Source organism: Egretta garzetta, unplaced genomic scaffold, assembly GCF_000687185.1.
Source record: "Egretta garzetta isolate BGI_Z169 unplaced genomic scaffold, ASM68718v1 scaffold32, whole genome shotgun sequence".
NCBI classification, from domain to species: domain Eukaryota; kingdom Metazoa; phylum Chordata; class Aves; order Pelecaniformes; family Ardeidae; genus Egretta; species Egretta garzetta.
This window is the reverse complement of record NW_009259035.1, coordinates 537,092-559,717: the sequence shown is the minus strand read 5'-3', so window position 1 is coordinate 559,717 and position 22,626 is coordinate 537,092. Positions and strand designations below refer to the sequence as shown.

Sequence of the window (22,626 nt, the reverse complement as noted above, 5' to 3'; positions counted from 1 at the left end):
TTTTTTTTTAGTTTCAACTGATTTGCTTGTATTTTAAGAAATGATCCTTCTAAAACACAGAATCCTTATTTTGGGCTTTACATCTGTCAAGGGAATTATTTAGTCATGTTCATTTGCACAAACCAACCTTTAGGGTTTTTTTATTTTATTAATTCTTCAGCATCAATAAGCATGAGGGCTGATGCAGCACTCTTCCACCCCTCATATACAATTTCTGGCTCTCTTAAAGGTTTTGGGGTAAATAGACACACTAGGATTTGTAATTACTTTCAGAAAATTACTAAACAGGAATTGTTAAGTCATGCTACTACGATCAGTTTTATATATTTAAGGGAACATTTTGCTTTTGAGAGGGCGGTACGTACAAAGGAAGTATGTCTTTCATAGAATCATAGAATGTTTTGGGTTGGAAGGGACCCCTAGAGGTCATCTAGCCCAACCCCCCTGCAGTGAGCAGGGACACCGCTAACTAGATCAGGTTGCTCAGCCCCGTCCAACCTGGCCTTGAATGCTTCCAGGGATGGGGCCTCCACCACCTCTCTGGGCAACCTGTTCCAGTGTTTCACCACCCTCATTGTAAAGAATTTCTTCCTTAGATCCAGTCTAAACCTACCCTGCTTCAGTTTAAAACCATTACCCCTTGTCCTGTCCTTTCGTTTCAGTTTAGGCTGCCCTTTTCAATTAAAAAACCATAAATTGCTGTATGGGTTCCTTCACTGGGCAGTTTGTTGTAGGGAAGCCAACAGAGGCAGGGTGAGGCTCCCTACTGCTTTGAATTTTATTCTTCCCCCTGGTAGTATTTACAATCCTATCAAGGCGATCAAAGACAGATGCTTAATACAGTCAGCTTCAACATTACGAAGTGGCTACCTTTTACATCTTAAACACGCTGTCCTCAATAGCTGTCCTGTTGTTCACCCCTCTCTCATTAAACCAAAGCTAAGCACACGCAACACTAGTCTAGAAGGAGAAAGTACTGTTTCCCTGAGGCCTTTTCGACATCCCTGGAGCACAGTCAGTCCGTCGGTCACCTTAAAACGACAACAACAACAAAAAAAAATAATCTGTGTGCCGAGTAGCTGCGATGTTCTCACATGAGTGAAACGCTCAGTACTGTCTTTTTGATTGCACATATTGTTTTGCTTCTCTAAGCCAAAATTAAATTATTGAAGCTTATTAAATTCTTGCCTGAGCTGGATCTAATTTAATAGGAAATATTTAAACCTAAAGCAAGTTACTTTTTTTTTTTTTCTTTTTGGTGGCAGCAATATCGTAGCTTAGAAAGAAAAACAAACTCTGTATTTGAAATCAGAGCCAGTGAAATGAACGCCCTGGTTCATAACTTGCAAACAACAGAAAGAATGCTGGAAGACAAGTGAGAAAGGGAGATCTGAGGGGTAAAAGCAGGCTAAATTAAGCCTTACGGAAGATAAAGTAACAGATCTGTCCAAATTCTTTAGAATCCATGTCACAAACGACTCCCCAAGAATAGCAGAATTGCCAAGAGAACAGGGATGTATGCCCACGGTAACATGAGCAGCATTGCAATTTCACATCAAGGTGACTTTTTGGAACGAGATGAGTTTCTGTGTAGGAAAAGATGACCCAAATGTTTACCGCTACTTTCTCCAATTCTTGCACCAGGCGGCACTGAGGACCGCCCCGCCGCGCGCTCTGATGGCACAGCAGCAGTTGTGAGGTGCCAGCGCCCTGCCCGCAGCTCACCTCCCAAGGCATTCAGCAACACAGCCGACTTACCTTGCCGGTAACCGCGGACCACACTTTCAGCGTGTTGTCGTCGGAGCCGCTCACTATTCGGTTCCCGCAGAACTGGAGGCATGTGATCACGTGGTCATCGTGGCCTTTGAGCACCTGACGATAAAGAACATAAAGACGTAGAGTCGCAGTTTAACGCAGGAGATTAGAGAGAAGCAGGAGAAACAAAGTGCTCTTCTGATTCATAAATTATGAAATGCTAGAGTTGCTTCAATAATAACGCGGCCCCTTAATCCCGCGTGTCAAGTCTAATTTACCGCCAGCTGGGACCAAAGAAGGTATTTTCCTTCTTCCACGGAGAGACACTGCATTGCTTAGCAAGCACACTGCAGTCGTCGTAAGCCTCCTAAAAGGGAAAAAATCACTAATAAAAGTAGGCTGAATTAATAACTGGACATTGCTCAATTCCTCTGCACTTTTATTCTCTCTCTCTGTTTTTTAGTTGAGTCACTTTTACCTTTTAAGAATTGTTTCAATCTTGAACAAAAAGGACAGGGTTGTATTATTTGCTGCATATTTGTATTTCGGTGGTCAAGGCTGACTGTATCTTTTTTTTTTTTCCTTACCAGCCAAGCATTGTAATCTATTAAATGCCAGGCAGCACCAAAGTCAGAAAACTAGAAAACCGTTAACTCCGTTAAATACAAAACAAAAGGCATCATTTCATGTGCTGGAGACGTGGACTGGAGCATTGCTTTATAGAGGTGGGACTGCCAATGCTTGATTTGGGAAAAAACAGAGTCCAGTATATTTTCCTGCAATATGGCAAAAATATCCTTACCAGAATACACAGGGTGAAGAGGTTTTTAGTTAAGATATCCGAACACTTTTCAAGATGTTCATCGAAATGAAACGGGCATTTGAATAACGCCCGAGGCTGTAATCTTAATAATAATTCCAAGATAACTTGATGTGGTGTATCAAGGCAAGAAATGCCCAGCCGTTGCCAGAGATGTACGTAAGTCATGGCCAAATAAACAGCAGGGTATAGCCATAGGTTTTCCATGGGAATTTTTTTGTTCTCATTTTTATTATTTTGTTGTACTGTAATCAAGAAATCAGGCAAATTGCCTTAAAACCTTAAAAAGCTGTGAATATCGGGTTCCTTCATGTTTCTGACTGTGTGTTCAATACCAGGTTTGATTAGACAGTGGCTATTTTATTTTACAGAAGGTTTGAAGTATTGCTTCCTATCGTCATATTGGAAAAGATGCAGTGATAACCTATCAATGTCATTAAAGAATTTCAGTATTAAAAACCAGAAAGAAAAATCTTAACATGGAATGAAGTTATTGCTGCTCAGTTTAGAAGAATATGTATAAAAATAAAGCATGAAATGATCATGGAATAGTTGCAGAGTATTTTTATGTTGCGACATGGCCCAGCTCTACAAATACATACACATATATGTATTTATATATATTATATATGTGTGTGTACATTTAATTTTAAATGTAAGTATTTTCAACCAAGTTTCTGAGATTACCTGCCTCAAGGAGACTGGCATATTTATGGGAATCCACAAAACTGCAGAAGAATTTTTAGAACAGCAGTGCAAGAATTCTGCTGTATGAAGAATCACATTCTGATTTGCTAATATGGTGCTCAGAAATTAATTTAAACCCAGGCAGGGTAAGCTAAAATACAATTTTTTTTTTTCCCCCCTGTAACAATACATTGCTTTTTCTGCATGGATGGTCTGGCTTGTCCGAAGGAAAAGAACAAAAACCTACGAGTTGCTCCTGCTTTGTTCATGGCACCACGCACACAGCTCGCAGACTCACCTTGGGCGATTTAAGTTCCCCTCGCCGCCAGTTGGTATCAATCCTGTGTTGTCTAATGTAGGCGCTTTTCCATGGACTGTGTATAAAGCCTGGTTTTATTACTTTCCTCCTCTTGATATGTAACGGTTCATCAATCCCTAAAATGAATTTTTAAGAAAGGGGGGGAGGGGGAGAGATGAGGCCACTCCGAGTAAAACAACTCCTTTCCCTCCCAAGCCTTTACAGTGACCTCCGACATTAAATACTGCATGGACCCAACAACCCCCCACATGCCTATATTTGCATTGTGTCAGTGGTGCTGCCCTGCTCCTCAGCGCTTCATACCGCAGCTTTCCTTGTCGTTTTAGCGTAAGCACTACCGTAATCATGGCTGAAAACGCTCTAGGTCATCATTCCTCGCTGGCAACCTGCTGGCTTGTTCTGAATCGCCCTCTCTGAGGCAACGCAGCAGATTATCGTCCAACAAACTCCACAACCACTCGTACGCTCATTTTGGAACCCTTCAAAAAGCAAAACCTTTCTGTCTGTGGCCCTCCTCCCCAATCACCCGTCCTCATTACCTTGAAGTTCACTGTGACTCTTGATAGTTGCAAGCTTTTAATTCTTCTCTTGATTCAAAAGGCTGTGTGCTTTTGGCATTGTCCCCCCCTGGCTGGAGTGTAAGTATAGCTGTACCCCTTCCGAAATGACACTGAAGCGGTCGTGCTTTGTTTTAGCCTTGCTACTACAGACACTTTATTTTTTTTTTACAATTCTCTCACCCATCTCTCTTTTCTATGCAGCTCCTCTCTCCACCGCATCTCATTACTAGCAAGAGTCTTGTCTGCTGCCAGTACATGGACTTCACTCTTCTGCCTTTTAGCTCCTTCTCTGGTGTCTCTACCTGCAAGTCTGGAATTAACTGCTCCTTCGTATTACCGAGCACCTCACGAAGTCTAAGCAGTCTGCAATACTTGTCTGTGCTCTCATGCCCGGCCATATTTATGTTTACTTTTAAGCTCGCAAATGCAGGCTCATTCTCCTCTCAACCTTCTTTTTTCTCATTCTGTCCCCTTAAGGCATGTTCACTCAAATTTGTAAGAGGAGAATCTTTACAGAAGATTTAAGAAGTTAAAACACCTGGTTTCCTCTGCAAAAGAAAACTAATTAAGTTCGGTGCCATCAGAAATGACCAACTCCATTCACGTTGTTGTGTTGTTTAAAGCCTTTGCATCGACCTCTCACAAGTTCTTCTCTCCATCCTCCAAGGCAGCCTGGACAGATCCCCTGCGTGCCCCTGTCCAGGGGGGATACTGCTCTGAAAGCACACACACGTGCTCTGCCCCCCAGAACAGACTCCTTGGACATATAATTCTCCTTAAAAATAAAACCTTATGCTCTTTACCTGGTCAAATACGTGGCTGCTTTCCCTTCTTGATCTGGCACAAGGAGGCGCATCCATGAGGCTCAAGGATTGTGTGTCCCTCTCTAAGCAATCAAGTCAGCACCTCCTCCCCCTACCACGTGCTATTTCTCTGTTAATTTTCCTAGAAATGATGTGAGATGACAGCGTCCCTTCTACCCATCCACTGAAACAGTTTTTCCTCTGTTATTTACAAACTGCAGGACTATACTCCTGTCATTTTTACATCTCAGCTCTTATCTGCTTTGGTTGTATTCTGAAGAAAAATAACCCTTAAAAAGCAAAAATAATTGTATTTTAAAAACATACACCCGATACACTTTGTAAGTAGGACGTTCAAACTTAACTCTGGTTTCATTTCTAGTATTCTGTGGATGATTTCTGCTTCTTACTTTCAAGAGGTACAGACTGCGCAGCTCAAAGCATCACTCGCAGTAAATCTAAAGAAGTCACCCGAATTGCCTTCATAACACTTTAAGCTTATTATGTAAATGAACTGCACTTTTTACGACAGCAACACTTTGACCATTACATCCATCTTTTTGCTTCAGCCTTACCCTCCTCTTTGCATTTCTCTCTCCAGAGAAGATTATCTTCAGCCAGAATTCTCCAGTAACGGCATGTCTGGGCTGCCTGCAGAAGGTCCCTGGGTTCCAGGAATGACAGCACGTACAGTGCCAGCTGTAAAAAAAGAGGAAGGCAGTGTATTCCCTGCATTGCTTGTGAAAGGAAAAGTGAAGTACCTCAAAGTATTATCATGCATCAGGGGCTGAAATACAGAAAATTGAAACAATAAATTATTAAACAATCTCAGACGCTTAACAGAGCTACAGTTTATTCCAGCGGGCACATCAAAGTCTAACAGTCATCTTAAGTAACTGAATCCATAGACGTCACGTCAGAACCGATTCTTGTATTTGCAAGAGAGTAGGCATCAGCTGAAATCACGATTATCTTTTTAAATATGTAATCCACATTACTTTGAACCGTTAACAAAATTATTACTAAAACAACTAGGCCTGTGTTATTTTAGCTAACAAGGACATCAAAAGTTATTCTGAGGGTTTGACTAGGAAACACAACGCTCACCCTGTGAGCAAATGGGAAAGTACGTTGTGATGAGGAACATCACTCGGTAAAGCCTGAATCCAGAAAAAGCAAATGCTCCGTGCACTTGGATTCAAAAGCGTTCTGCAGCTGTAGGGAATGGAGCGTACCTATCGCTCGTTTCCCGATTAGAATGCAAACACACTCCTCAGCGGCGGTACAGGGAGTTTTACGGGCTGGGATGCAGGAGGATCGGAACCCTCAACTTCGATACTGCACGCAGCGCATTACCAAAACCATATGGGAAATCCCAGTAAGCGCCAGAGGATAAAGAGAAGGCAAACTTTTTCACGTGACAAAATAAAAGGCTGGGAGATACTGGGAAAATACAGACCTCAGGTGACTGAGCTAAGCCACACAACGAGCACGACAAAACCCCTCAGATCTCCACAAATATCTTCCGATGCACTGAAGTCTTAAGCAGGGACAGAGGCGTCTAAACCTCCATCCAAAATACAGGGACAGCTATCCTTAAGGGTATGATGACCAAGCAACGATGCATCTCCCCAGCCACGGGAAATAGAAGTAAAATAGGTAGGAAAGCCCCCTTCCATGGCTAAAAACTCTGCAGAAAGAACAATACTGCTAAAAAGTGATGCAGAAAACTACTTACATGCTGAAACAGTGAGGTCTTTGTCAGTAACTAATAGGATGCAAAAGTTGTCAGGGAAATCGGATCATCTACTTTTACTTCTGCTTCACGCATCTTTTTGTGTTTAGGGTTTTTTGTGTAGTTTTTAGCCGGAGTTATGATGTATATAAATAGAATCTGCCCTTCAAAGCAGCGCAGACTGAAATTCAGTAAGGAAGTCATAACCGTAGGCTGTTGACCTCAGCAGATTTTTGGCGTTACTATGTGAGAAACGTTGACTTCCAGTAATCTAGACCAGCCAGTGACTGAGCAGGAAATAAAGAATCAGTACGCTTAGAACTGATTGCATTTTGACTGCACGCGCACCTTGTTTGCAAGGCATTGCCTGCAGCTCACGTTGAGCACGTAGGGCTCTGCGTTTGAGGAACCCGTGTCTGAAAGCATTAGATCCCGGATGCACCCCAGGCCATAAAGCTGAGGGAGCTTCCTTCTGTCCCTGCTCAGGCAATCGGCATTTAGGGTCTGGTGTAAGGCGCTCTATTCCAAGAGCGACAACGGTACCCATCCTTTTAGCCTTTCTGTCTTAATTCCTGGTATGTACAAGCAGCGCTGCTTGCTAGCACCCATCAGATAGTCCTGCATGCGGCAAGATTCAAACGTAAAAGAGGTCCTTTCCGTTTCTGCGGGATGTTCCTTAACCAACAGCAGAGTTTGTTTAATATCATTTGTCCTGTCTATACAGATATGGACGCTTGCTAAGATCCTGTTAATTAAAACCTGCAAGCCAACTGATTCTATAACAGGTTACGTATGGGTGACATTTATTTTAGACTATACTTACCTAAATAGTCATCAAGGGTCAACACAGCCCATGGTTGACTTTAAGATTAGCATTGCGTAAAAGATGATTTCCCTCTGTCTCCACTCATGGATCTAGTTCTAAGGAAACTTCTGGTAGCAAAGATCTGACCTTGGACCCCACTGTGACTACTCTCCACTGTAGCATTAATAATACCCAACAAGAAGCAACCTCTCGCCTTTTTCTTCACTCACACACATGGCACCAACCAAATTTCTTTGGCTGATTTCAGCAAAACTCCTCATCTGTTGCTTTCTAGACCTGTTTTTCACAAACAAGTAATTTCAATAATTTCAAGTAATTTCATTTCTAAAGTCTCAGCAAGAAAACAGGAGTATTAATTGTCTGACTGCATGCTTCCTCAGGAGGAAAGCAAACATTTTCTTGGCTATTCAGCTATTAAGTTACTGTCTTTGCATTGCTGAAAACATTTTTGAAGAAAAGGCCTCCTGTCCACATCGCCTTCTTGTTCTGGTTAGGTAAGAAAATCACCGCATTGCATCCCACAGCACTGGAGATAACCACAGATGTTAATGCGGAGCGACAACTCAGGAGAGCGTGTTTTCCCAGGATGCTGGCTTCGACAGGGAAGCCCGCTGACAGAACTACTGACCCAAACACCTTAATCTTGCCCCGCAGCTCCATTCGTCACCCCCCACTGCAGCCAGCCTAAGTGGCTGGGGACAGCATCGCTTAGGAGAGCTGGGTGAAGAACGATCTTCAAAAAGGAGAGGAGATGGTGGAGTTAGCTCAATGGGTTTTTTTGTTTAACTTGGGTTACTTTTGGCGACAGTGACTGGGGGTTAGGAAGCTGATATTATTTCATCCAGCTTCACTGTTGAGGTCAGCCTTTCATGAAGCTGGGCGCTTGGCAATATTCTGGTTTCAAGAGGCAAGAACACTTAAAAATAAATTGAACAAACTAAACGCAAGTAGCTTACAATGCAGTCAAGAAACATAAATAAGAAAGAAAGTTTTACAGCTAAATAGAGTATCTCTTCTGTGAAGAAATCGCTAAAACTGGAATAGTAACATCATCCTTAGTTACAGCGTAACTAAACCACTGGTTGTACTCGGATTAGTTTTGCCCCTAAATCACACAAAGACAACTGAGCTGTGAGTTACTATTACCAGTTCCGTATTACATTTCCAAGTTTAATAGGTGTAGGAGTGACAAAGTGTCAAACTATAAAGTCTTGCTGCCCTCCTGCGCCTCTGGACTAAGGCTGCTTGGGGCAGCTTCTTTAGAAACACAGCAACCATGTGGAGGTCTTACTAAACTCTTCTCCTCCCCTTGTGAAGGCGGCTGCCACTGGAAGTGCTTCTGTAAATACTCACCTCGTGTCAGGTCTACTAAGCGAATACTCATGCCTAAGTGGCTTCCAACCCTTACAAATGCTACCCAGCAAGGGAAGGCTGTGACACCTCCTGACTCATGAAGCTATGACGCTAGATGAAAGGAAAGAAGGGTCTTGTAACATCTAAGTATTCAAAACCAGGAAGCACGCCAGAAAAAACCATCAAGAAACAGAGATACAGAACAGTCTTCAGGTAGTAAGACCATGTCAAATGCAGCAGCCAAATACTAGCACCAGAGTATCTTTTAAGAACTTGCTGTGTAATGTGTTAGTAACTGAAGACCTATGGAGACTTCAGCCCCCATGAAAATTTTCACATGGAAAACCCAACATGTGGTAGATCTGGCAAAAGAAAAGATAATTCCTCCCCATCCCATATAACAAAACAATTTCCAGTTCCCTAAAAACCACCCAAGGTCAGAAGCACTGTTTCTAAACGAATTAAAATACATGGCTTTAATAATGGCAGCAAACCGGGTTTGCAATCTTTCATACCCACCCTTACGTTCCAGCTGTGAGGACATCCAGACCTACTCTTCCTGCGGACAGCGTTTAGTTACACACGCTGAAAAGCACACACGCTGAAATCTAAATCTTCGTTTCCCTTTAACCTGATACAACGTGATCTGATTTGCAGTAAAGGATTTACTGTAAGATATCTGCTTAATTAGGGTTTGGCTTTATCCTCAGCAAAAAGGGCTTTTCTGGGTTTACTTTTGGGTTTTTTGGTAGAGGTTTTACGGATCAGTTTGTTTAGAATAAATACAAAGATAATATTTACAAACCCCCCACCACTCAAGCATTAAACAATAACGCTTATCCCTACAGAATAATGTACAGGAAGGTTCGGCATCCAGAGGAAATTTGTGTGTGTATTAAGATAGAAAGATATTTTTAAAGCTACTGGGATTTTGTTTAACGGAGTTATCTGTATTTCCAGGTATCTAAATGCCTATCAAGAGATAAATGTATGTTAATCTGAAATTACAGTAGCCATGTTATGGCAGCGTACCAAATTGTGGACCTCTAACATCCCTTTACATCACCACGTTGGCAAAACCGAATCCCGTCATCGGCATGGAAGTTTTTAAAAGGTGGCAGCTTGATGCACTGCACAGTCCAGTATTAACCTGTATTTCTCACCTCTTTTGGGAGCAAGGAAATGAAGTCTCTTTGAAACTGGGGCTCTATCACTTGCATCATGTGTTTTACTTGGGTTGGTTCACAACTGTCAATCAGCTCATCTAAAGCAAGTAATTTCTCTGGTCCACTCCAGCTCTGCAAGAAAAAAAGGGAAAGGGACAGAAGCTCAGTTTAGTACGCTGGTTTGGTTTATATTAGTAAGTGTCGTTGCTTTGCCAATAAGGCAAGTTAAGTTTCCTTGCTGAGCTAAATACAAGCACATAAAGAGCATATAAAAAGCCAGCAAGATAAATGCTCATGCTAATTACACAAAAATGAGAAGTTAATCAACACAAAATATTGAAAATTACTACATTGATTCATAAGCTACGAAAGGATTTGTTATACACACACATACCGATTAGCAATTAAATAGATAATAATATTTAATAATAATAATTAAATTAATTAAGCTTCTTTCGAAGTTCATGAAATCTACACAGACATTACTGACAATGAAGGGGTTGCAACAGAACACGCTCCCCTCTCCGCCTTCCTCCATTGTGCATTCAAGTGAGGTGATAACTTTTAACCTTTACGTTTCATCTGGTAGACCAAAAACTCGAAATGAAATGGGAGGAAAGGAAAGGAAAGGAAGAAACTTTTCTGGGAAGTCCCTCACCTTACTGCCTGCTTGTTACTACGGTATGTCCCTAAGTGACAATGCTGTAATTTCAGAATCCTGGCTATACACCAATGTGTATTTTGTAAGTATCAATTTACACTTGAATAAACAGGGAATTCTGATTGGTAATTTTCTTACTTCACATTTTTACTAATGGGCACCATAAAATTTGAAGATTTTAATAAGGCACTCATCTGAGAGCATAGCAGATTAGCAGCATCATTTGTAGAAAAAAACCTAATAACTGAATATATTGCACATCTGAAAAGCATGTCTTAAACTCATCTGTGCTCATCAAACAGTTTTGATTTGTTATGTGAAAACAATTTAAAGAAAAAAATAATTTCTACAGGAAAAAAAACAACAGCCACCACTAACTGATTTAGCAACAGAATTAGAGCATGAATAAAGCCTTGGAGAGGAGAGAAAATGAGACATCACAGTTCTTGAGAGCAGATTCGCATTCATATTCTTGAATGTCTTCTAGAGCGACATTTACAAGTAAATTAGCACGCACAAATGATATTACAGTCATGGTAAGAGGCTAACTGAAATGAAAAAAAAAAAAAAGGCAAGATACCTTACAATTAAGATTTCTGTATTAATCTGCCATGTATCTCAGGACCTTTATTACTCATGCTCTAAATTTCTGTTCTCTGGATTTGATTCTGACAATTAACTCCGGTCTCCGCAACACTACAATGCTTGTATATTGTGAAGTTTCTGCTGAACAACGAGGCAAGTGAAGGAGAAGGTGGAAGTTTTGAAAGCGAATGCAAAGCAGATAAATACCCAACTTTACCGGGTGTAGAAAGATGATCATGTTGCATCATTTCTCCCTAATTAAAACGTCAAAATACTTAAGACTGTCCAGAAGAGTATCGTTTACCCACAGGATGACCCACCTGACTTTCAGGTGACCCCATTCCATCAGGGCAGCACGAGCAGCTTGGAGCTGCCTTAATTACGAAGCAAGGACCTGCCGGGACAGGCGTGAGCAAGCAGGCGGCGCGCAGCAGCTCGCTCACCCCGGTTACGTGCTCTTGCTCCACAGCGAACCCGTGGCAGATCCTGGGCAGCCTACCCTAATCAAGGAGGGGAAGGAGGTTCCTATGACCTGAGCCTTTCCACGCACTGTCGGCAATGGGTAAGGTGGTCTAAGCTGGCAAGAAAGTATTCCCCGTCCCTCTGTGTGTGTGTGCGTAGATTGTCACCATATGAGATGAGGGTTTCTGTGTCTCGTACCCAGTACCTCAGAATATTACAAAGAAACAAGAATGTCTCAGCGTAAATTGCAGCAGCGCTGTTAGAAACAGCTTTTATTATAAATTTCTTTCAATAGGAACATTTGCATCACAGAGCTGTTCTCCATAAATCATGCACTGAAGAGCTGTTTATCTCCCCAACTTTCTAAATGCTATTTGTTCCATTAACCCAGAGCTTAGCTGGTGTTAGGTACAAACGTTTGCAATCTTTAATTTCACCTGTCAGCCGTGTTTGAATTTAGGAGAATTTAAAAAAAGGGAAAGTAATACCTGTACTACTTCCTTATAATATAAAATTCCAAGGTCAGTCTACCCTTAATTTATAAGCAGTTCCATTTATTAAATTAGAACAACTCAACCTGAAGAGCATTGTTTCTTGCTGTGACAAACATTGCTACCAGTTCCGAACACGTTACTGATTACTAATTTCACTGTACACTATCTTAATCTGCAACTCCCTTACATTTAGACATTTCTGGTTTTAAAATACAATACAGATCTGAACAGAAAAGGGAAAAGATTCAAGAATGGGAAAGAGATGCTAATGAATAAATGCAGTACCCTCTTTCATCTGTCCATTCATCATTAGGGGATGGCTACAGGCAGCTTCCTCAGGCTCTTTTTAAGCGATCAGCTGCTACAAAATATTTTCTCTAGGACATTGTCCCCTTAGTCTTTCACTTAAGCAAACAAACCTCCAGCTATAGTCAGTAAGGGGTCTCTCAGGGAAATGTTTGGCATGGAAAATTGGGATGAAGCCTTGCCAGATGAACACAACTGTTTGCGTTAACGAAGGCAAGACTAGTAAATTACTGTTTCTGGGCCCCACAGCTTGATGTGTTTGCAAAAAAATTGGATGTAGCACATTGAGCAGAGAGGGTATGAAGTAAGTTTGTGGCTTTGGTGAGAAACAACAGCAAACAAATGTCTCAGAACAGAAGAAAAAAAGTAAATGCATGCCAAACAGTTTGCAGAGTTGCAAACACTGTAGATGACCAGAGACTTCTGAGACACGTGTAGCGTCCAGATACCTTGGATTTCTACCAGCCAATTTCCTTTCAAATTGAAGATCCTTGTAAAGAATATACTTTATCTTTAAAATGTATTTGTTTAATTTATTTTCCTTGTCTTTGAAACTTAAGTTTAGTTTTAATGTAAAATTAAAATAAAGCTTTTATTGTGGGCAGGGGTTCCCTTAGTAAAGTAACTCCAGGATTCATTCACATACCCCTTGGAAAGCCAGCAGGGACTGCTGATACTGCTCTTTGAACGATCCAAGATTTCCAACCAAACATCCCCCCTCTTCCGTTTCCTCAGGGAGGTGTTGATTTGTCAGCCAAGGCCTTTTGGCTGGCTCATACCACTTCCTCATTCAGTAATGCAGTTGCTGCAACCGTGGCACTACCTACCTGAGAACTATCCTCCTTCTTTTTCCCCTTTTCTATCACGTTTAAACGCCTTTCCTTTCTTTTTCAGGCATACAGAACAGCTTTATAATCAATATAAACGACATCTTCGCTGCTTCTACAACTTCCACCTCATCCCTCCTGTCTGACCTGCCACCGATCCTTTTATCGTCTTCTGTTTCTGCACCTCTACTCTTCCATGATCTACACTTTTCTATCACACAGCTCTCATCTGCTAGCTCCAATCTGTACAATTACCGTTCGTAGCAATTACGTCCTTTTTCTATTATAAGTATATTCAGGACAGCTATTTTAAAGGGTTTAATTTCAGGGTGCTGTTCTCCGTTACCGAGTTGTGTTAATGGAGGTCTGTCATTACAGAGACCTGCGGGAAGGGCTCTTCTGGAGCCTGCTTCCATCTGACTCTTCGACCAGTTACGGAGAACCCTGCCGTCCTCCACCTCAAAGGCATGTGTCGGTCTGGATCAAAATAGCACATAAGCAAAATCCACTGACAGAAACACCCTCTACATCGGCAAGTAGTTTGTCACAACAGGAGGGGTTTGGGAGCAGCTGGTGCTGAAGCCCCCACACCAACCCATCTCTAAGACCTGGTCTGGTCCCCTGGGCTGAACACCTGCACCACATGTGATGTGAACCCGTCTAGAGGAGCAGCGACTGGTTCAGACCCTTACATCCCCGCAGAGTTTCTTCTGAAAGGAGTCCAGTTTATTGGTATCAAAACTGCCCTGAGACCCAAACCAATGGGAAATAAACTGGGACGATCGGGAGGTCTGCTTTAAGGCTGCACTTTTCCTCTGAAGCAAAATGGCAACAGTGACAGAGCCAAAAGGGGTGTGTAGCTGTGGTGCAGATCTCTCCTGTTCTGTGCGTAGGGGTTGCGCAGGAACACCAAACCCTTGACCAAGATATAGAGCAGGAATCACTGCAGTATTGGTTATGATACAATCTTCACCTCCTGCTTCACAGAAGAGGTGGTGGACTACTGAGTTGCACTTTTATGCATTCATGAGCATCTTCAGAAGAATAAGAATCGGAGAATGATAAGTAATTTCAATTTAGGTGGCTTAGCCAGCTATTTATGTAAAAGCAAAGGAACAGCACTCTTGCCAGCCAGAAATGGCAAAAGCATTTTGGACACTATCTAAACTGCTGAGAAAAAAATGCTTCCACTTTTAGGAAAAATAACAGCATTCACCAGTTACTCAAAGTGACTGCCTGTACTTACTGTGCATGGAAAAACTTTTCAACATCAATATTCCAAGAAAATGCAAATTTTTTATCACATTACTTAAATAAAACCCAACACTGTAAGTATGTGAAGTAGGAAGAATGAAGAGAGAAAGAACTTAATAATTTTTAAAGCAGTACCATCTCTGACTGAACTTAGCATGCGGCTGATTTTTTTTATCTTATGGCACACAATTTGGTAACTTAAAAAAAACATATCCTGCTTCTAATAAAATAAAATTTCCTGTAAAAGAAAAAAATCTTGTAAAGATACACTTGGGCACTGAGTTTTAAAAATCCAACTGTGAATATTAAAAAGAGCTGAAGCCAAGAGCCACTGCAAAACAGGAAAAATAAATAGGCCTTTAAGAAATTAAATTATTTGAACCTATTAAAACGCTTTTCTATTTTTCTTTCCAGACTAACATTTCATTGAAATCAATATACATCTTCATTTTTGAAGGGAAAGTGCAACTACACTTCCAACTGTTTTTCCTTTCTGCATTAGTTTTTTGTCACTTTCACAATAAAAGGCTTAGATCAACTATAAAACATAACAGCAGCAATAACATATAAATAATAAATTTAAAAGAACCTTTAAAGGCCATCTTAAGTTTTCTTAGTGTTTGAAGACTGGTCTTGCTTTTTAATTTGAAAAGGTAACACAGGAGAATGACTGAAGGCCAATGTATAGGTGACAGACCTCAAAATAACTGAGCATCACTTGTTACTGCCAGCTCCTATGCCAAAGGACAGTTCTACCTTGGAACGGTACATATGCCCAGCTAACGTGCCCCTGGAAATTTAGCTTTAAAATTAATTGGAAATATATTTTCATATAAAGTAAGATAGTGCTAATCAAGCAGGCTTAGCAGGCATACAGTACATAAAGAAGAAAGCTCTCCAATTTCCTTTCTGTACAGGAATAACTTGGTATTGCAAGAACGATGCTACACGTGCCACTTAATTCTGCCCTTTGGGCAGAGCTATCTCTCCCATTACTTTAAGAATGTGCTTTTATCATTTGACTGTTTAAGGCTTTCCCCTTTCATAAAACTCACATGGAAAATAAGCACAGAGAAAATGAGGTGGCTTGGCATTAGCCAAGGAGACGTAACACTGCAACACAGCTACGTGACTCTGAGAGCTTTTGGTCCTAAAATAAGGGACTCCCTTTTGTGAATACAATAAAAACTGCCAGTGACAGAAGTGATCAGTAAGTGCTACTCGATGATCTCCAGTTATGAGAGAGAGGCCTCTCTCTCTCTCAAGAGTATAGATCAGTATTTAGGAATTTGGTACTGCAACTAACTATTCTGAAAAGTCGAGAGCATCTAATTATGTATTTATTAAAGCATGGTTTTCTACATTACTAACCCCAAATTTGGGACCCTAAGATAACAACAACTTAACTACAGGCAAAATTTCCTTGGGCTTACAGACTTCTTTTCCTTATCCTGACCAAACAGCCGACAGCATTGATTTTACTGTCAAGCATGTTTGCACCACTCTCTCAAACATTTCAGCCTTTCATAATCTTTTTTAAAAAATATGTAGCTATTGATAACTAGCAATCTTACGTGAGGAAATACACACTGTACATTGTAGATAACAAAACAGCTTTTGTTAGTACAAAGGCTTTAACATTACAAAATGTTAAAATGCAATGTAGTATTACATTATCATACATACAAAGTACCATTCAAATACGATTCTTAGGGGTTAAAAAGGCATATTTCTACGAACAGTCTCAAAAAAGATACACCATAATAATTAAATGTAAATATTTTTAAGAAACTGAATGATGTGTACCAGAATATCTTAATTCCGAGCTTCTACTGTTTTAAGCAGATTATAAATGTGTAAAAATAAAGAGGGAAGGAGTTCTACATTATTATTTTAATGTTCAGACCTGACAGTGATTGAGATCAATGGTATTAGGTGGCAGCATGAATCAAGCCAAAAGCACGCTTCTGCCTGCAAAATTGTATGCTCGCTGCTGTATCTACAATATTGCTCTTCTACCCTTGCCTGCTACGGTAATTGAAACAATGCCTGCATTAGTTACTTACGCCTTTTGAAAACGTTTTTAGAACCACCAGTTTATTAATCAAGATAGGGAGACATAACATTTCCATTTTTCAATCAATGACTAGGACTCATCCCCACTTCTTACGAATACAGAGCAAAACTACACTAATGAGATCTCCATGGAGCAGAGGCCTGCCCCAAGCTGTGTTTGTATTAACATTCACACAGTTGGCTTGGGTGCTACCAGACTGGTGTGTCCATGCAGATTTCAGTTTCGACCTGTGCAAGCGGTGCACAGCACGGTCCTTCACACCTTTTCTTTTGTCAGATTAAGTTTTAGGCATTGCTGAAAGCTGTTGGAAAGATACAGAAAACCTCTCCCACCCCCCCCATTCAATTGTGTACACGTGTACTGGCTGACGTTGTGTTCACTATACAAAGATCAGTAAAAATACACATTGAGTTTCCTTTTGATCTACTTCTGCTGAACTTCTCCTTCTATTCTTAGAAGGCACCAGACTTATGACAAATGTAGTGCTATACCTGCACGTAAGCAAACCGTGCACTATCGCTTACCAGTCTCCAAGTGAAAACATCTCGAGTTAGCTCGAGGCCACGGAGGCAGCTGTTACATGTTGGACAGGCTTTGCAGAAAATGTGAAAGCATCAAACAGGAAGGGTTATTTTATTAAGAAACCAGAGAAAGCAGCTATTTTTTTGTGAATCTCTACAGTAACTAGCCGAAACGGGGAACGAAAATTCTTCAAAGTTGATGCCCATTTGTTTTTGCAACAGTACAGAAAATCAATGCCAGAGACATTCTGGGATGTATAAGGAGGGATGCCTCTACCGAAGCAGCCTTTTACTTAAATCATGGAGGTAAGTGGCTTCAGATGTTTATGTCTCTAAGCACCGGTTACCTGAAACATTTTCAGCCATTCCTGAAGGCCCGTCGGTGGCTGCACAGATGTAATGCGGCGGCGTTGCTGTCCCTGGCCATTGGCTGCCCTCAGGTCCCCAAAAGTAGTAGGTGTGGCAGAGCACGGCACCAGCCCTGTAGTACTACGATACAAATAAAAAGTGACATGTAAAACATTAAGGAAAATTGAGAAGTCTATTGCAGAACAAAAAAATTCTCGTACAGAATTTGCAACTATTACTTAAACTCTTCAACTTCGTGCAAAAGCAGTAACGTGAAAAATTGTTCTGCTTGTCACTCAGGAGGTCTGTTCCCTCACTTTCATAAATCCACCTGTTTCTAGCACTGCAGTCCTAATCCTCCAGCTAGGGGGAAAATGGGGACCACCTTTCAAGGCTGAAAAATTACTACTCCATTAATTGGCCAGCAGGTTGTCCATCTATAAATATGCAGGTTTATATATTCCTTTCCTTGCCAGAGCACTGCTTTTCCTTCTGGGCTGCGTTTGTGCCTTCTGACTGGCGATGCAGGGAGCCAGAGCTCAGAGTCTCACCTCTACGTGCAATGAGCTAGTGCTGCTTCATTGCCAAACAGAAGAAAAAAATACAGCTATTTTTAGCTCTTAATATTTTTTGTTGACAAAGAGCTAGTAGTATCAAGCAGCTCTTAGTGGCTTAGTGGTTTGGAACTGCGCTTGGAAATACTCTATACAGTATTTTAAAGTTTGCGTGTTGATGGAGTCACGCAGGAATTAAAGGGGGGGGGGTGAGGTGGAGAGAGAAAAAGGAGCCAAAGGTGCCCCCTCAGTTACAGTTTGGGTTTTTCACTCTGACATGTTAAAAACCAGCTCATTCATATGGCATGGAGCCTTTAAAAGAGCTGGGATTAAGCTGCTATTGTAGGAGTCTAAAGAAATACAGCTGACTGGGTTTTCTTTTTTTTTTTTAACATAATGTAAAGTACTTCGTTCACAGAATATCAAAGTTGTATTCCCTAGCAGGAAATTTGGAACTCCAGTAGTGTTTGCACAAGCATGAAAATTTTAAATACAGCGTGGGACTCCAAAACCCCTTTTGCTTTTCTCTATGATAAATCCAGCTTTTTAGTAGGTATGAGCTTCGGGGTTTTACTGACTTTTCAGTGGCTACAGGAATAGCTTCAAACGATGCAAGGCAAGTTCCTTTTAATAGTTATCTCATCATGATCTACAAATGTTTTACTCTACTCTTCTTTGGTCTGAAGGACAATCATAGCATGTCCTAACATCTACCCAAACTGGTAAAGAAAAGTAAAAATTGGTTTGAACAGGCTTATTTTGAACTGTTAATTTTACCAAGTAATAACAGAAACAGAAGCCGATATAAAAATACTGTTTCACAGATGAAGGATCCTCTTAATGATGTTTGTTTACTGGCTTTACCTGATATACAAAGAAAGTTCATCAGGCCTGTCAGTTTTAAAGAGTGTCTGATCCTAGGGAAAATGGAAACAAGCAGGCACAAGAACTGCATCATTTCCCTAAATACTATTAAATAAAATCTAATCAAACAAGTTTAAGAGAGAGAGGATCGCATGTTATTTAAGGAATCTTTTATGCCAATAACGACTCAAAACCCAAGCAATGTCAATTGAACACAGTTTTGAAATAAAATCTGGTTTCCAGCTTACTCATTCTCATCACCTGTGCAGAGATCCAGCAGAAGGCCTACCATTCAAGGTCCAAAATAAGGCTCTTAAAATTGGCTCATACTGGACCTGAGCAATCCGTAGCCTTGAGCTCGCCCCAGTAGAAAAGCTACACTTTAACTTCTTCTGCTGTAAACTGGTTCTCAGTCAAAAGCAGTTATTCAAAAGAGGATCTAAAAGCCTTTGACCTGAGATTAAACCATGAGATTTTTCTTTGTGCCTAATTTTTTCCTCTATGTTTTCATTCCCCTGAAACAGCCAGTCAGGTTTCCGTGGAAGCTGGACAAGTCTAGCGGTTCCCCTGAATCTGACAGATACACTTGACAAAAAGTGTACGTTCTGTGTTGCTGAACTGTTTACTCTTGCGGGAGTGCAGAGAACAGTGTGTCTGTCACCTGAAGAACTGGTGGCCAACTGGTGGCGTTCTTTCATTAGACTGATTTAGAAACCTGGAGGAGCTACCAGCTTGAGACTTGAGGGTGATGTGGAAGCTGCAACATGCGCTTCTCAGCAACAAGACATCTCCTCTTTTCCTCCACTGCAGCGCTGACACATCTGGAAAGCAACCCCGGAACCTGTTTCCCCACAGTGTCCTAACTTTTCGCTCACCATCTGATAAACCTCTTAAAGGAAGAGAAATAAAAGGTAAGTTACTTCTGAAAGATCCATCGGTGACTGAACACTACTATAGTGTATTCAGAAGAAGTAACGTCCCCGGACAGTTTTGGGAGGCAAGCGCAACGCTTGTGGGAGGGCTGATGCTTATCATACAGGGACAAAACGTAGAATGGTGTAAATGCAAACAGGATGGGAAGCAGCGTGACATCCGAGCACAATTGTTATGGCAACTATACAGTAAGAAAGTAAGAACTGCAGTTGTAAGGCACCCATCCAGGGCCCTGCTCCACCACCGCTCCTCACGTTCAGGAGTGCCTGAACCCACAAAGCATCTGACCGGAACAGCAGCAGTTATTTGTGTGGTCTGGTACCATTTAGGAGTAGTAAGGAAGCAGGTTAGAACCCGTAATAATTCCATGTTGTGGATAACAAGTACGTGTGTGTTCCTGTTAAGATCAGATGGTCTGCTCTGCCTACATAAATTTCCATTCTCTCATTCCTGTTACCATAGCAAAGTGATACATTTGATCGCAGTTTGTAAGAGTCTTAGGGTTTATCATTATGTCCCTTTTTAAAAATCTGATTGATTTTATTCTCAGGAATGCTCCAGCCCTCTGAAAGTCTCTAAGTAAATGGGCATGCTATATTTAGGATGAAACACAAACCTCAACTGAAGAAATGCAAGTCTGGCTACTTCGTTAAAACTCATCTTCAGTTCACGTAACTTAAATCAGCTAAGGAATATACGCACGCTGATACCACCCCTTCTTTTCTTTACAGGGCTTTAACATTAAGAGGAGCCGCGAATCAGGCTTAGTGATTGGAAAGACGGGATATACGCAAGAATCGGGATCCAGTGATCTGTTATTGCATTTAATTACCTTGTGTATTCTGAGACTTTGCAGGGTTTCTTTCCCAGAGAGAAAGAACGGACCTCGGAGCCATGGTCCAACTTTCTCTTCATCTGCAAGGTGAGGGAAAAGAGTAACAACACGGATTTAGTTACATGACCAGCCTTATTTACACGTACTTCTGTAAAATTAATGCATTTTTATCTTTTACTTTAATATCGAATTTCAACAAAGTTGACACTCACAAGATGATTTAAAGCAACATTTTAGTTTCTAGCTTCAACAATATTTGATACATGTTTTATAAGGCGCACGTATGTATTATTGCTAGTTTAGGGTCCAAAATCTATTGGAATCACATCCTTTTCATTTCCAAATTTCAAATGTAAAGCAGTGTGCAGAACTCTGTGTTCGTTTACTTACTAAACTCTTCTCCCTCTCTTCTCCTGGGAGGGGAGGAAAAGAACTAAACCAAACCCCTTCATCCTTTGTGTTCAGGTTCACTGCTAAGTCTCCCGTGGAAATGGTTAAATTTTAGGTAGCCTGTCTGCACTATAAACCAAATATTCATTTTAGGGCCTAAAAAAAAAGATAATTCAAATATATTTTTTCTTCTGTCTACCCTTTTGTTTTAAAGTTGGACATTGAAAACATTTATAAAACTGCAGTAAACCTGACTGATTAACTGACATTATTACAAGAAAAATAAGGATGAAAACCACTAAACCTCGGTCTTGAATGTCACCCGCAATTAGATATGATCAAAACCAAATAATGAGCAGGGCAGCTGCTAAAAGGGGAAGGCAGCCTGCAAAAATTACCAAAGAGATGGAAACCAGCGAAAGCCATATTTATCCAGTCAGACAAATAAAGATTACTTTCTACGTATTTGGGTAATCTTTAGCCACCGGCTTTTGGACTCAATGAGACATACGCGTGCCAAATGCCATTTCTGAGTTTTTTATTGCTTTTCTCTTTTTAAGATGTGACACGCCAGAACACTTGAGCCAGCAGAAGGATGCTCACTGCTGTTTACAACTGGGAGCTGCAAAATGCATAAGCTACCTGTGTAACAATTCAGACTTTAGTTTGACCGTTCGCTCCCTTTTTTTCCAAATTTAGTATTTAAGATAAGAGTTTGAAAGTTAGCCTCTTTCTTACACCACTGATATGATCTTTTTTAACGTTGCCTTAAAACGTAGTTATTTAACCGTTCAGTGTATCAGTCTACCTGCCTAAAAGCAAAAAAACAAAAAACCAACAGGATTCTCTGAAGCTTACAGTCCGCTTACTTTTGTCGGGATTTTTTACTTTTAAAATACCTTTATGGCTTTCCCTAAAAACAGTCGCTGAAGATCTTGTGTTCCGCTGCATTAGTGATTACAAAGGAGAGATAACGAAGATTAACTATTCTCATTTTTGCAGCAACAGCTACAATGCAACCAGAAGGGCTTGCCTGGTAGCTGTGTTTTCTTGCCCGTGCCTCACATGGGACACTCCACAGCATCTCACCAGACACGCATTCAGCCAGAACCGCCCCCGTTGCCTAATCATGATTTCACCCATTTCTTTCCCTGTTTGTTTTTTTTTTTTTTCCCCCCAGGTATTTTAGGGAACTTTCTCGTGGGGTCCACCACACAGACAGACTTTCAGCATCTCAGAAGGCGCTACGTAAATACACAGTCAAAAACGTCGTTTACTATACGAAGAAGATAAAACTTTCTCTACAGCAGAGAGGTCTACTGACAAGATTTAGACATCGGTAAGGTATCCGTGTAACCGAAAAAAACAAACACCGCCGAGCAAACACCCCCGTAAACATTTAATCTGTTGCTAGGAAGGCACAACTCCTTTAGACGACGTTTATTTATCGAAAAAATTGAGATTGCAGTGTGTTTTAGAAAAAAAAAAGGG

General features: G+C 40.9%; 1 protein-coding gene across 1 annotated transcript in view; it reads right to left on the bottom strand.

Annotated features, from left to right (window-relative positions):
- FBXW7 (F-box and WD repeat domain containing 7) overlaps positions 1-22,626 on the bottom strand; it is a 169,380-nt gene that overhangs the window by 10,500 nt on the left and 136,254 nt on the right. Inside the window, 6 exon segments of the mRNA XM_009634828.2 lie at positions 1,759-1,872; positions 3,561-3,697; positions 5,520-5,643; positions 10,022-10,156; positions 17,559-17,700; positions 20,743-20,825. Of these exon segments, the coding sequence (XP_009633123.2) occupies positions 1,759-1,872; positions 3,561-3,697; positions 5,520-5,643; positions 10,022-10,156; positions 17,559-17,700; positions 20,743-20,825 (735 nt within the window).